The 14,081-nt window shown below is 34.9% G+C and overlaps 1 protein-coding gene across 2 annotated transcripts in view; it reads right to left on the reverse strand.

Moving 5' to 3' along the window:
- The window catches only part of Anks1b (ankyrin repeat and sterile alpha motif domain containing 1B), a gene marked incomplete at its 5' end in the record, with an annotated part of 1,074,464 nt that overhangs the window by 627,502 nt on the left and 432,881 nt on the right, over positions 1–14,081 (reverse strand). For both annotated transcript variants that reach the window (XM_005374511.2, XM_013518589.1), the window contains 1 exon segment: positions 4,754–4,890. In XM_005374511.2, the coding sequence (XP_005374568.1) occupies positions 4,754–4,890 (137 nt within the window).

Here is a 14,081-nt window from a genome sequence, read left to right on the forward strand (position 1 = left end):
CGGAGAAAAACCAAAAAAAAAAAAAAAAAAAAAAAAAACAAAAATGCAAAACAACTGAAATTCTCATATATTGCTATTAGTGATTATAAAATGGGGCAACCTTGAAGAAATTCTGGGAAATTTTATATAATTTATCTACCCTATAACCTATCCATGCCATTCTTAGCCAGCTATACGAAAACATACCTATAGAAAGATTCACATACATGTTTTCACACATAACATTAACCAGCAGGTAACAATAAAATCAATAGGAAAATGGATAAATGATTTGCAGTATTTTAATGCAATGGAATACCCTCCATAAAAAACAGGAATAATATGGATAAATTTCAGACATATCATGCTAAGGGAAAGAAACCAAACACACACACACACACATACACATGCCTCTCATGGCAGGATTCCATTTATATAAAGTCCAGGACTAGGCAATCCTATCCTATGGTGATAAAATCAGAAAGTACTTGCCTCTGAGGCAGAAATGAGGGCAATTCTTTGGGAAGAGGCATTAGGAAACTCTCCGGGTTGTGGCAATATTCTATAACTTGTTTTGAGTGTTGTCACACCTACAGATACAATTCTCAGAGTATCCAACTGCATACTTAAGATCTGTGTTTATTATGCAATTGAGGGAAAACATTTTACCAGGAAACATTAAAAAAATTAAAAGCCTGGTTTATTTTACTCAACATAATAACCTCCCGGTTCATTCGTGTTTTCACACATGGTAAGATTTCCCTTCTTATTTAAGGCAAACTATTATTCTATTGTGCATATACATCACATTTTCTTTTTGTATTTGTCCATTGATAGACTCTTAGGTTGGTTTTCTATCTTCATTATTGTGAATAGAGCTGCAGTGAACATGTAGTGCAGCTATCTCTTCAATATACTGATTTCATTTCCTTTGGAGATACATCCAGAAGTATGATTGCTGAATCATATGGTAGTTGTAATTTTAATTTTTTAAGGAACTTCCATGAATTTTTCATAGTGGCTGTACTAATTTACATTCCTACTCACAGCGGGCAAAAGTTCACTTCTCTCATATCCTTGCCAGCTTTTCCATAATAGCCATTTAAAAACAATGAGATAATATCTCATTGTGACTTTGATTTGCATTTCCCTGATGATTAGCGATGTGAAGCCAGGCACAGAAGGATAAATACTGCATAGCTTCACTTACACCTGGGATCTAAAGAAGTTTATCTCATAGAAGTAGAAAATGGAACGGTGGTTTTGAAAGTCTGGGGAGATAGGAGGGAGAAGAAATTAAAACAATTTTGGTCAAAGGATGTCAATTTGCAGTTAGAGAGGAGAAGTAAGTTCAAGAGACCTATTGTATACTGGAATGACTTTGTTAATGTCAGACAATATATTGAATATTTGAAAACTGCAAAGAAAAAGTCAGTATAAATAGCATATAATTGTTTAGTAGGAAGAAGAGAATTGGCAAGTCAGTAGGCCTACCCAATATTTTTTCAAAGATGAATTTTTCAAGTCTTTTCAAGTATTTTTTAGAGAGTAAAATTAACTTTATCTTTACTTCTGAGTAAATGAACCCAGCCTTATGGGTTCTTCTAAGTAAAGGAATTCAGCCTTATGGGTTAATATACTTGAGAGAAACAAAGAGAAACCAGCAACATATAAATATTTCAGTTCCTATTAATTAAAAATAGAATGTTTCACAATCTGGAGGATTTTAAGACATGAAAGAGCCCAATGAAACAAAGGTGAAAAGATCAAACACAGGATGCAGAATTAACAGCTGTGACTTAGTGAGTTAATAAATATGCGGGATAAAAACAAACTCAACAAAGCCCTGGAAAGCCTGCAGCTTCCAAGTAATTAACACACTAATCAGAAACACTTGCTATGTGTAATCTAAAGGGCCCCATCTCATATTGAAAGCATGGATTCCTTGGCTATGATGGATACTTTCCTTTTACAGGGAACAATTAACAGAAACTAGACTAAATGAAGGCATGCATGAAGCCGAGGGGAAGCAGCCCCCCTCATGATGTTCTACCTACACAGTACAAGTTTTCAGTAAATAAACATGCAAGTTCTGTCTTGGCTATCATTGTCCCCAGAGAAAAATAACTGAACACATCAGCCCAAGGAAAGAAATGTAAGTGCATAAGGTCTGTATTTATACTTTTATTTTTAAGTATCACTGCCAGTTTTAAAAGTGAAATCATTTCAACCATGTTAATTTCTAATTAGTAAATGGGAAAAAAATGTTTGAATACCTACAAGTGGATCTAACTTCACATTTTGTGCATTTCTACACAGAAAGCCAGAACTAGTAGTTTAGAGGATTAAACCTGTGATCAAAATATAGGCTGTTATATAAGCTTGCCAATAATTATCTTTTCTTTGAAATTGTAACTCTCAACAATTTTTCAGCCTGTACACACCTATAACTTGTGAGAAGCATTGGGAAATGTCTATTCTATCCATCTACCCCTGTTCAGTGTACATCTCTGAACACTTCCTGAAACCACGTGTTCTACCCAACACTCCCTCATAATTACTTCTATGTGAAATCCTACTCATCTCTCTGCAATGCATGACAAGCCCCAGAGGTCGGAAGTAATCAGGAGAAATGGTTAATGCAGCAAAGTCTCTGCGGCAGAAGGAAAAGCATCCTGTTTGATATTATATTCTTTCCCAATTACATAGAGTACATATATATAATATATATATATGTATTATTCAACTACCTATATGCTTACACAAGGTATAGGTTTTAGTTTAAAACCATCATCTCAAGTTACTTAACTCTCACATATCTTTACTTCTTTGCTTTTCAACCATTATAATAATATCCAAAAGAGAAAAATGAAGCCAGTTACCTCTATAAACATTTAATAACTAACAGAACCAAGGAACAGAGTTAAGATGGAATTTCTGGTTTTAATACTACCTCCAGTTTTCTTCAAGATTTATCAAAATAAAATAAACTAGCCTGAACCAAAATAAAATAAAGTATGGATAGAAGGAGTTATGAAATAATGTCTCAGGAATTTGTTCTTCATTCATTAAATGACAAAATACCTTCATATTAGAGAATTTACACAGATAAAAAAATAAATACATTGCCAGCATGGTGATGCATGCCTGCAATTCCAGACTTTGGAAGGCTGAGGCAGGAGAACTGCAGCAAGTTTGAGGACAGTCTGGGCTACATAGTAAATTCAAACCCAGCCTGAACTACATAGTGAGACCCGCTCTCAAAAACCCAAAATAAATAAATAGCAATGAATTTTATTAATGTATATAGTTGCAAGATGCTGGAAATATAATAAATACACAATAATACCAGAAACACCAAAATAACATGTGACTTATGACAACTAAGTTCAGATTTAGGGAAGTTTATTTATTTAATGAAATACATTGAGATCAAAACTTCCCTGACAAAAGAAAGGCACTGCTTGAACACATTTTCTCCTCCATATACTGGATGCTGTAAAATTTTATCTGGTCCCAAAAAACCCTGAGCTTGTTAATTAAGAACTCATAACGATGTGTCAAGTTGTCAGGAGGGTTTTTTTAAACCTCTAACCAGGACTGGAAGAAACAGACCTTATCCCTAAGGAAAGCAAAGCAACTCCAAATCAGTTGAATAATTTAGCCCCTATAGAGCACCTGAATCCTCATCTATAACTAGAATATAAACTCCTTGGAATAAATTAAATGAAATAATTTGCATGAAAACATTCTATAAACTATAGATTACATGAAATTTAAATGCCATTCTACTGATGAGTTTGATGATTATAATGCAAATAATCCAAAATAAGCTATATTAAAGAAGTTAAGATTTTAAACAAATCATTGCTCATTTAGTCTTAAAAAGACACAGTCGCTCTGCAGATTGGCTGAAGAGATTTATTCATGTTATATATCTCAGTAGATGGTGAATGGCACTGATTGGATCCTATGTCCCCCTTTCTTAGGTTTTATAAGGCCCATTCAGAACGAGCCAGGTTGAGAACACCACCAATTCCATGTTCTGGGTCCATCTGTTGGCAAAAATATAACGCAAATAGCTTTATAAGTGCTATTTTCAATGAAATATCACAGAACAGCTTGTCCCAATGATATTTCTAAAGCTTGCCTGCAAACCGCCTACTGGGAAGTCCAACTGAAAGAGAAGGGGGAAGAGAAAGAAACCCATGCAGACAAGTGACAGAAATGGGAAAGAGAACAAGCGGTGAAGAGAGACTAGCAAGGGATGCGAGCACTGGAGGGAAATGAGGAGCAGTGAGAGCTGCCGTACCAAAAGCGGACAGCACTATTTGGGAAGCATAGGGAACAGAGAACTTAGAAAACGCACAAAAAAACACTGGGCTTGAAAGGGGCAGAGAAGTGGGCACAAACAATGCAGCATATCCAGAGGAAGAAAGACAAAGAAAAGGAAACAGCAGAACACATTAACAGCTCAATAAAAGGAGCATCATTTATTAAAATGTTACAAGAGGGAAATATGGAATAGCTATTTTTCCAAGCTTCACTTTTTTCTTCTTGTAATATACAAAGTTCATTTCTCTAAGAGCTAACGCAGATTCCAATGTCTATTCTCAATTTCAAAGGAAGCAAATATCCTTTTCTGAATTCCTTTTCAATTGAAAAAATCACTTACATATCATATAATAATCCAGGCATTCCAAATCAGTGGTGGTAACATTAATTCAGAAACAGAATACATTATAGTGCAGATGATGTCATTCTGGGCACTTACCTGAGGTCGAATAACTTTTACAATGTTCTTTAGGGCAGTGTCGGGGGATGGAGGTGAGCAGTCAGGTGTTGGCCCTGTTGAGCTGTTTCTATGGTTACTAGTTCCTGGAGCAGTAATTGCTACCTCAGAGCCATTATCTGTGAATAAAAATAGAACTGCCATGAACCTAATCGCTCAGTTTACCTTTCAAGACTTGAAATTGCTTTTGTGAACATGAATTGAGATTTCAACCTAACCCTGCTATCAATTACAAGATTATAATGAAGAATATATTCAGTGGTATATTTTAAAGATAATGTTTATTCAGTGTTTTGTTCCTTTTAAAATGGTAAATTATCACTCCCTGTAGTATTGTTCCAAGAAGAATAAAATTGTCCAATTCATGACAGAACATCTCACATAGCTCTTAAGACTGTCACTACTATATGAACGACTAAGACCATACTTTAACTGAAAGGGAATGTGATTTTGCAATATGACCCAGCTGCAGCTTTTCCCATAATCTTTCTAATGAATATTGATCTTTTAAATTAAGTAGGTGTTTCATATCGCCATGATTCATAAAAACCAAATTCAAGGCTCCTCACATAACTTTTCCCAGAAATCCCTCAAACTGCAGAAAAACATCTCAGCGAAAAACTTTGGTGAAAAATTTATATTCATGCAAAATTATTTTATAGATGTATCAGATTATCACCCCAGATAAACATACGAGGTATGATCAAAAATACAGTGAATGTTAAATCATTTTTTTAAAAATTATTACACTAAAAGATATATCTCCATTAATACCCTCAAATTACTATCCCCTGCTTTCACTTTCTGTCACTTTCTGAAGAAGCTCTTGAGTCCTCTTTTATGAGTATCTTTAGTTGCAGTGTCACGGTTACCTCAATGTCCTGAATTGACTCAAATGCTTACCTTTCACCGTCATTTTGACTTTGGGGAAGATCCAGAAGTAGCAGAGCACCAAATCCACTGAGTTAGGTGGATGGAACACACCATAATGATTTTATGAGCCCGCCTTTCCCCTGGGTGACACGTGACGGCAGCATTCAACATATTTTTGTTACACCTTGTAAAAATATTCATGAAAGAGGATTTTCATGCATTGCCAGAAAAAGGCAACTTATTGATGCGGCCACTTCAAAAAAGTGGCAAGAAAGATGGAATAAGGGTTCAAAGTAAGGGGTAGTATTTTGAGGAGAATTAATGCCAAAGTGTCATTTAATATAATCATTTTTAAAAATTTAAATATCTACCATATAATTTGATCACTCCTTGTATCAGCCAGTATCGAATGAATACATTTCAAAATCTAGATTAATCCTCGTTTATGTTCAGAATTTGGTAGGGATAGAGTCAGTAGAGAAAAGATGACTAGAAAATCAATATCATGTATATTTTCCTCTTAAATTCATAATAAAGCAAAATAACATCAGAAATACAATTTTGGAATGTTAAGATACTTGGAAAAGGATGAAAAATGTTCTATAACTTCTAGCACATAGAAAAGTTCTATTTTACGGATAAGTTGGCAATCCTATACAGTGTTTTATGAAAAATGTTGCAAGCTCAAATCTGAAAATGTTTACTTTGTTATGTTTTTAATTGGCTCCAAATAATTTTCTGTCATAGACAGAAATTTTATATAAAAGAGACTGAGACTATGAATTTAGGTTTCTCTGTTCCATGACCTCTCTGCAATCCCATTAAAAACCAGTAACTTATGAAAGCACTTCTTGCTCATGAAAGTCAAGGTGATGAATTCTTGTAGAACTCCACCCACAAAAATACAATTCAGTTTCAACGGGGAATGCAGACAGGGCCTTCAAAACAAAAACCATATACACTGAATGAAATGGATTATTCATAAAATAAATCTTAGAAGTGTCCATATTTTTGTCTAAGGTTTAATAGATAATGTAAGATTTGAACTGATATCCCAGAATAGATGGTGTACTCTTCTGAGTAGGATAGAAAAGTATAGATAAGTATTGAAATAGACCAAAAACATCATTTAGTAAGACAATGACAATGACAAGGTGCTCTAATTCTCTCCAGCATCTCTCTTCCTTAATTTATACACTTAACTACACATGTAAAAACATTTATTTTGGGATAACTATGTGTCAAGTATAAAGATAAGTGTAAAAAATTCTCTCATTAGGGGTTAGAAAGAAAGAAAGAGGGATGAATATACACAGTGACTTTCAGGGTAGTGAAACTCTCATGCATGATACTAGAAGGATGGCTTACCTACCACTACAGATGTGTTCAACCCACAGAGTATTAAACACCAAGAGTGAACTCTAGAACAAACTGTGGACTTTGGGTCATAATGAGGTGTCAAAGTGAGGCTTACCGCTTGTAGCAAATGCACCTCTCTAGCGAATGAGGTGAGAGTGGGCAGGGATGTAGGGGCTACGAGGGAACTCGGAACTTCTGCTCAGTTTTGCTGTACACTTAAAACTGATCGAAAATATTTCATTTTAAAAAGAATAAAACAGAATTCCTGTCCTTGAGAAATATAATCAGGCATCACATCAGACATATCAACAAATTATAGTACAACATGACCTGAGAACTGATAATAGATAAATGACATAACGAAAAAACAGGGTGACTGCAGCTGAGAGGGAAGATGGCTAAGAAAGCTTTCAGTTTTCATGGCAGAAATCTCGGACAAAATGCAATACATAAAGACATGAAGGTAGGAAGAGCATAAAGGTGTTCATTTTTGTTAGGAAGAGCTCAGAGATAAATTTGGATTCATAAAAAATTTATTTGTATACAAGTTTGCAGTTAATTATATAGACAATGAAAAATATCAAACATTTATGCAGGGAGTTGAACATTTATTACATGCAGACAGCATGTTGAATTACTTTGGTGATTGAGTCTTATTTGATGCTCAAAGCATCCTATAAGGTGGTTTCTATAGATATCATCCTCATTTTACAGAGACTCTCACCCCAAAGTTATACGGCCAGTGACTGACAGAAAAGGATTCAAGTTTAGACTGATGCTGCGTTACCCTTCTGCTGGTTAACATGCCACAGATAAGCAAGGGTGGTTAGAAGTACAAGAGCAGAGACTGTGGACTATTACCATTGTCAAGGTAGAAGCAGTCTCTATTTTAAAATAAAGTTTAACAAAAAAGAAATTATGTGTATGGTCTATAAACTAAACCTGGTCAACTGAGTGTTTTCATAAATAAAGTTTTCTTGAATTCCTGCCTCACCCATTTGTTTACCTAGTGCCTGTGACTGCTTCCTTCTATCACAGGAGAGTTGCCTAGCTATAACAAAGGCCATGCATCCTGCAATTCAAAGTATTTCCTGTCTGTCTCTGAACCCAACTTAAGATCAGTAAAAATTATGCTTCATGAATTGATAGGCCAAGAATTGTGAAGCCCTTACACTCAGTGATTAGTGATTCATACAAAACTTTAATGAGTAGTTACTATGTGCCAGGCAATATATTAAACACATTTGTCTTGGTTACTTTCCTCTTGTTGCTGGGACAAAATACCTGACACCCAAAATTAAGGAAGGAAAGGTTTATTTCACTTACAGTTTGTGGAGGTTTCAGCCCATACTTGGCAGGTTACAAGGCAGAGTGGCACATGGCAGAGGGCTACAGCTCATGGTGGCAGAACACAGCAAAAACAACAAAGCACTAAAAGGGAGGAATGGCAGCAAGCAGCCTCTTCCTCTCCCTTACATGTTCAAACTATCCACCCCAGGGCGGGTGTAGCTCTCACACCCATAATCAACCAAACTCTAAAAGCCTGCCCCATGACCACATGAGGCTTTGCGGGGACACCCAGACACAAACCATAACAACATTTACCCCTAATTTATCCTTACAACACTAAAACTCCATTTCACAGATGAGATAACTGAGGCTAAATACACCAGGATTTCAATTTAGTTTCGTCTACTGGCAAAGCCCTAATTCTTTGAATCAGATCTCTCTATTTGTTAGTGTCTGTTTCCTCTTTTAATATTACACTGTATTCATTCTGAACTCTTCCTTACTCCAAAAATGCACCTCTTCCTCATCTCTCTACTTTTGCTCATCCTACTTCTAACATTTGAAATACCCTTCCCAGTGGTTTCATGTCTAAATATTTACTGATCTGTTGAGAACTTTTTAAAAAATCTTTTAACCAACATAATGATTATACCTATTTATACAGTACAGTGTACTATTTCACTATATTATGTATAACATATAATGACTAAATCAGGTTTATCAGCATATTCATCACCTTAAGCATTTATCATTTCTTCATGTTGGAAACATTCAGATTTCTCTCTACTGGCTTTTTTTTTTGAAATATGCAATTAATTTTGTTAACTCTCATTACCCTGCTGTGCTAAAGAACATTATGTTCTTCTTTCTATGCATCAGGACTCCTATACTCATTAACTATCTTCTCTCTCCACCCCACCCATCTCAGCCTCTGCCAACCACTATTCTGCTTCCAAGCTGTATAGGAACTTTTTAATCTTCCATTTTATGCAGTATTTATCTTTCATCTTCTTAGGTACCACTTTTTCCATATTACATTTCCTGAATCTCCATTCAGAAGTAATCTCAGTCTTATTCAGCTGCCTAGCATCTGGCATGACCCTTGGTACACTTTAATTATTTGATGCAGGCTAGTGAATTATGCTACAAATGCTAGACTGTAAAATTTCATGTAAATTATTTTACATGGATAGAATATTTGTCCTCTAAAAGCTCAAATAAACTATAAGGAATTCTTTTTCCTCGAGCTGTTATTATACAGGAAACTGGCAGTCATAATACACAATCTAATGTGTAGGATGGGAGTCTGACTGGAAGATAAGTATACTATTTCAATCTGAAATTGCATGTATATTTGGTAATTTTCTCCAAGCAGATTCTAGGTATGTCATTTCCTTTCCATCACCAAGGTTTGATAGCTGCATGTTGGATATCTAAAACTGTCTTGGACATAGCTGCTAGTTTGTAAAGTCCACTAGACAACTGGTGAGTTAATAAAAGGTATTTTAAGAATAAATGCATTCCCTAGGACTCTTGTCTGTCTTATAGAATATTTCTCTTATTTGGGTTTTTCCCCCCCAAAAGGACCATGGAACTGTAAAAGCCAGATAATCTTTGTCTGTATTATCAAGGATATCTGTAATGATTGCCACTGATACAGGTTTTGCTTTATCCATTTTATTTGATTTAGTATTTTTAAAGATTACCTTTAGTGAAGAGATATGGAGAGGATTAGGGAAGTATGAGTCTTTGCAAAAAATATATAACCAAGTCTGGAAGATATAATGAAGGTAGTATAAAATTGCATTATCAGTATAATAGTGTACATGATAGATTCGGAAGGTGGAGATATTTATCATTTTTTGAAAATAATTTATTAATTGATGAGTCACTGTCTTGTCTGTGGATTACATTACTTTAAGAAACATTCAAGAATCTTTTGGCTTATAGCTTATAAGTTTTTTCCTGATTTTAATGGAAAGCATGTAACAGGGCCAGTCCTTGCAGTAAGTCATTCTGCAATAGTCAATTTTTAAATGATTTTTTAATGCAGCTTTAACTGGTCAGTTAGGAAGACCACCTTTTGGGCCAAACTTTATTTTTGGATATTACTGCAAAGTTGTTTCTGGTTGAGATTAACATTTGGATGGTAGACTGAGAAACCAAATCATCCTTCTTGATGTTCTGGGCCTTACCCAGTCAACTAATGACCTGAATAGAGCAAACAAGCTGAGTAAGGGGGCATCTGCCACCTGAATGCTGGAGCTAGAACTGTTTTTGTTTTTTGTTATTTTTTTTGCATGCAGAATTGGACTGAAATCTTGGCTCTTTTTAGAGTTTGAGCATGAGAATTTTTGGACTAGACCTTATGCCATCAGCTTTCTTTTTACTCAAACTTGAACTACATGTTGGCTTGCCTGGGTCTCCAGCGTGCCAGCTGCAGCTCTTGAGATGTCTCGGCCTCCGTGATTGTGTGAGCCAACTCCTTATAGTAAACCTCTTTCTCTTTGTATATAGATAGATACCCTATTAGTTCTTTTTTTCTGAGCAAACCCTGACTAAACAGTTCCACAAGGGATCACTTTTATTTCTGGAATTAAATCTATCCCTACCAACTTGTGTTAGTAGGTAGAAGCTATGAGTCTCAAAGCTCACCTAAGTACTTAGTGTTCATTTCTGTAGGTATGTTGTCTATAAACCATTACTGTGTATTTTCTTTGCCTTCTCTCTGGGATTTCTTTCCTCTTGGACATTTTGTTTTAGTTCTAATGTATTTGCTTTGATAGCAGAAAAGGAAACTCATATTTATTAAAATACTTTGTTCCTGATCACACACTAGTTATTTGTCTCTCATTTTATCTGTACACATAAACCATAGGAGATGGTTATTAATCATTATCATTTTTATAGTTAAGAACACTGAAGTCCACAAGGGTTAAATAGATTGGCTAATATCACACAAACAAAATTTTCACAGACTAAAAATTAGGCATTTGAATATAAGTTTTGATGCTTTTTGAATTAACATGTGCTAAAGAGAAAGAATTAGTTATATTTCATATATATTTTGCTCTAATAAGTTGAGTAATAGGCAGCACAAAATTGATGTAAGATAAGCAGTGGAATAGGATAATATGAGTGAGAATCAAAACCACAGAAACAGACTTATGAAGGCATCAGATATTTGGATTATCAGAGGCAGATAAAAAAATTAGGAGCTATTCCACCTCCCCAGCTTTACTCGTGCATCTGTGAGCTTCCGCTCTTCATCCTCCATTGCCTCCCCCTTCCCAGCATTCCCAACAGAAGGAGATGATAAATGTCTCAGGCGATTCATATGCTAACTACCCTTATCCTATCAGGAATATGTACAACATTATATGAAACGTAAATGTGTGTAATTCTTACATGTCAATTTAGAAACTTTTATAATATTTTAAACATTTCCTCTCAACACACACACACACACACACACTGAGAACAAGTGTACTTGACATTTTCAGATTTATAAAGCCAAACTTCAAAATGTTGTTAGGAATTTTAAAACATCCCAACTAGTGACATGGTATACTTTACTTAGAACCAAAAATGGAAGTTTAGAGCTGAAGAATTATAATTGAAGTTAGGAAAATCGTTTGAAAGAAAATCCTTCAGTGTTTTTCAAACACAGCTAGAGAAAGAATAGATAAACTGGAAAATGAGTAAAAGAAACTATTTTGAGTGTGGTGCAAGCAGTACAACAAAGGGAATGAATAATTTCATTCTAAAATTATTTCATTATTTTATAGCATTATTTCTCCAAATTATAGCATGATTTCATACAGGGTAGAGGCAACATAGGAGCAGAAGATGGAGAATGTACAGGAAGATGGAGAATATACTCTTTGCAGTTTCCACTGATGGTAATTGCATCCTTCCAGTTCCCCAGCCCCAAACCTTAGTCATCATTGACCTCTCTCTCCTTATATCCAATAGGCCAAGAATTTATTTTTGTAAAAAATTTAATTATTTCTAATTGATAGATTAAATATACACAGTGTAACATGACGTTTTCAAATATGAATACATTGTGTAATACGCCTATGTAACATATATATTACCTCATATACTTATTTTTGTGGTAAACACATCTACTCTTTTAGCAATTTTAAAGAATACAATGGATGGTTGTTTGTGATAGTTACCATGTTGTATAGTTGATTTCTTGAGCTTACTCTTCCTAGCTAAGTGAAATTTTGAGTCCATGGGCCAATAAGTCCTTAGTTCTTGGCAACCACTATTCTATCCTCTGCTTTTATGAATTAAACCTTGGTGAGTTTGTACATATAAGTCAGAGCACACAGTATTTGTCTTTCTGGAATTGGCTTCTTTCACCTAACATAGTGTCTTCGGGTCTGTTCATGATTTTGAAATGATAGGATTTCCCATTCTTGAAAGCCGGATAGCATTCCGTTATGCATATATAACATTTTCTTTGTTGGATACTTGGGCTGATTCCATATCTTGGCAATTGTGAATAATGCTGCAATGAATTTGGGAGTCAGCTATCTCTTTAACATACTGATTTCATATCTTTTGGGACTATACCCAATGGGAGGATTGCTAGATCCTATGCAAGTCCTATTTACAATGTTTTGAAGATCATCTATATTGTTTTCCATACTCATTTACATTCCCACTTATGTTATGTAAATATTCTTTCTATCCCACATCCTGACCAGCATTTTCATAATAGCCATTCTATCAGGTAGAAGGTAACATTTCTTTGTGGTTTTCGTTTGCATTTCTCTGCTGATTAGTGATGTTGACCATTTTTTTCATACACCTACTAGACATTTGTATGCTTTCTTTTTATAAATGTCAAGTTAAATCCTCTACTCATTCTAAAATGTATTTTAAATTTTCACCTTTATTGGTGCATGATTGCAGTGCATAATGGTTACATTTCTTGTGGGGTGTTAGTATAGGTACATATACATCTTAATTCCTTTTTCAGCTCCTTACCCTTCCGTCCCTCTCCCCTCCTTCCACCTCTTGGTCCCCTTCCCTTGTACAAAAGGTCAATCTCACTATTTCTTACTATCTTTTATTTTCCTATTACTTATATTTTGGGTTTCTCATGTAAGTGAACCCATGTGTGTCTGATTTTGTTTACTTACTCTTGGTTTTTTGATTCCTTATATACTTTGAACAGCAACTCTTACCACAAGAATGGTTAACAGATACTTTCTTCCATTCCAGAGGTTATATCTTCACTCTCTTTATTGTTTACTCTGTTGTACACAAGCTTTTAAATTTGACATAATTTGTTACCTATGTACCTGATTCATGTAAAAAATACCTGTCAGACCAATTTCATGGAGCTTTCCCCTTATGTCCTTTCTAGCAGTTTTATCATTTCATGTTTCATATTTTTGTCTTATTGTGTGAGTTTATTTCTGTTTATGCTGTGATATGTGAGTCTAATTTTATTCTTTTACATGTGGATATCTAGTATTCCCAACATCATTGATTGGAGGTTGTCATTTACCCACTGTGTGTTCTTGGTACCTTTGTCAGCAATTAACTGACAATAAAATGTTTGGATTATGTTCTTGGATATAGAGAGCCCTTCTAGACCTCATTGTGGTCCAGAGAAGTCCTCATTGGTAATCCCATGGAAAAGTTATTGGAATTCTAATAAATGAATTCCAATCTACCACCTCCAGTGCAATGCATGGTGAAAATAAAGACACTAAGGCATATTTGTAATTGTGGGGAGCCAAGGGGACCCTAAGTCCAGTCAGAA

Source organism: Chinchilla lanigera, unplaced genomic scaffold, assembly GCF_000276665.1.
Source record: "Chinchilla lanigera isolate Chin_1 unplaced genomic scaffold, ChiLan1.0 scaffold00004, whole genome shotgun sequence".
NCBI classification, from domain to species: Eukaryota; Metazoa; Chordata; class Mammalia; order Rodentia; family Chinchillidae; genus Chinchilla; species Chinchilla lanigera.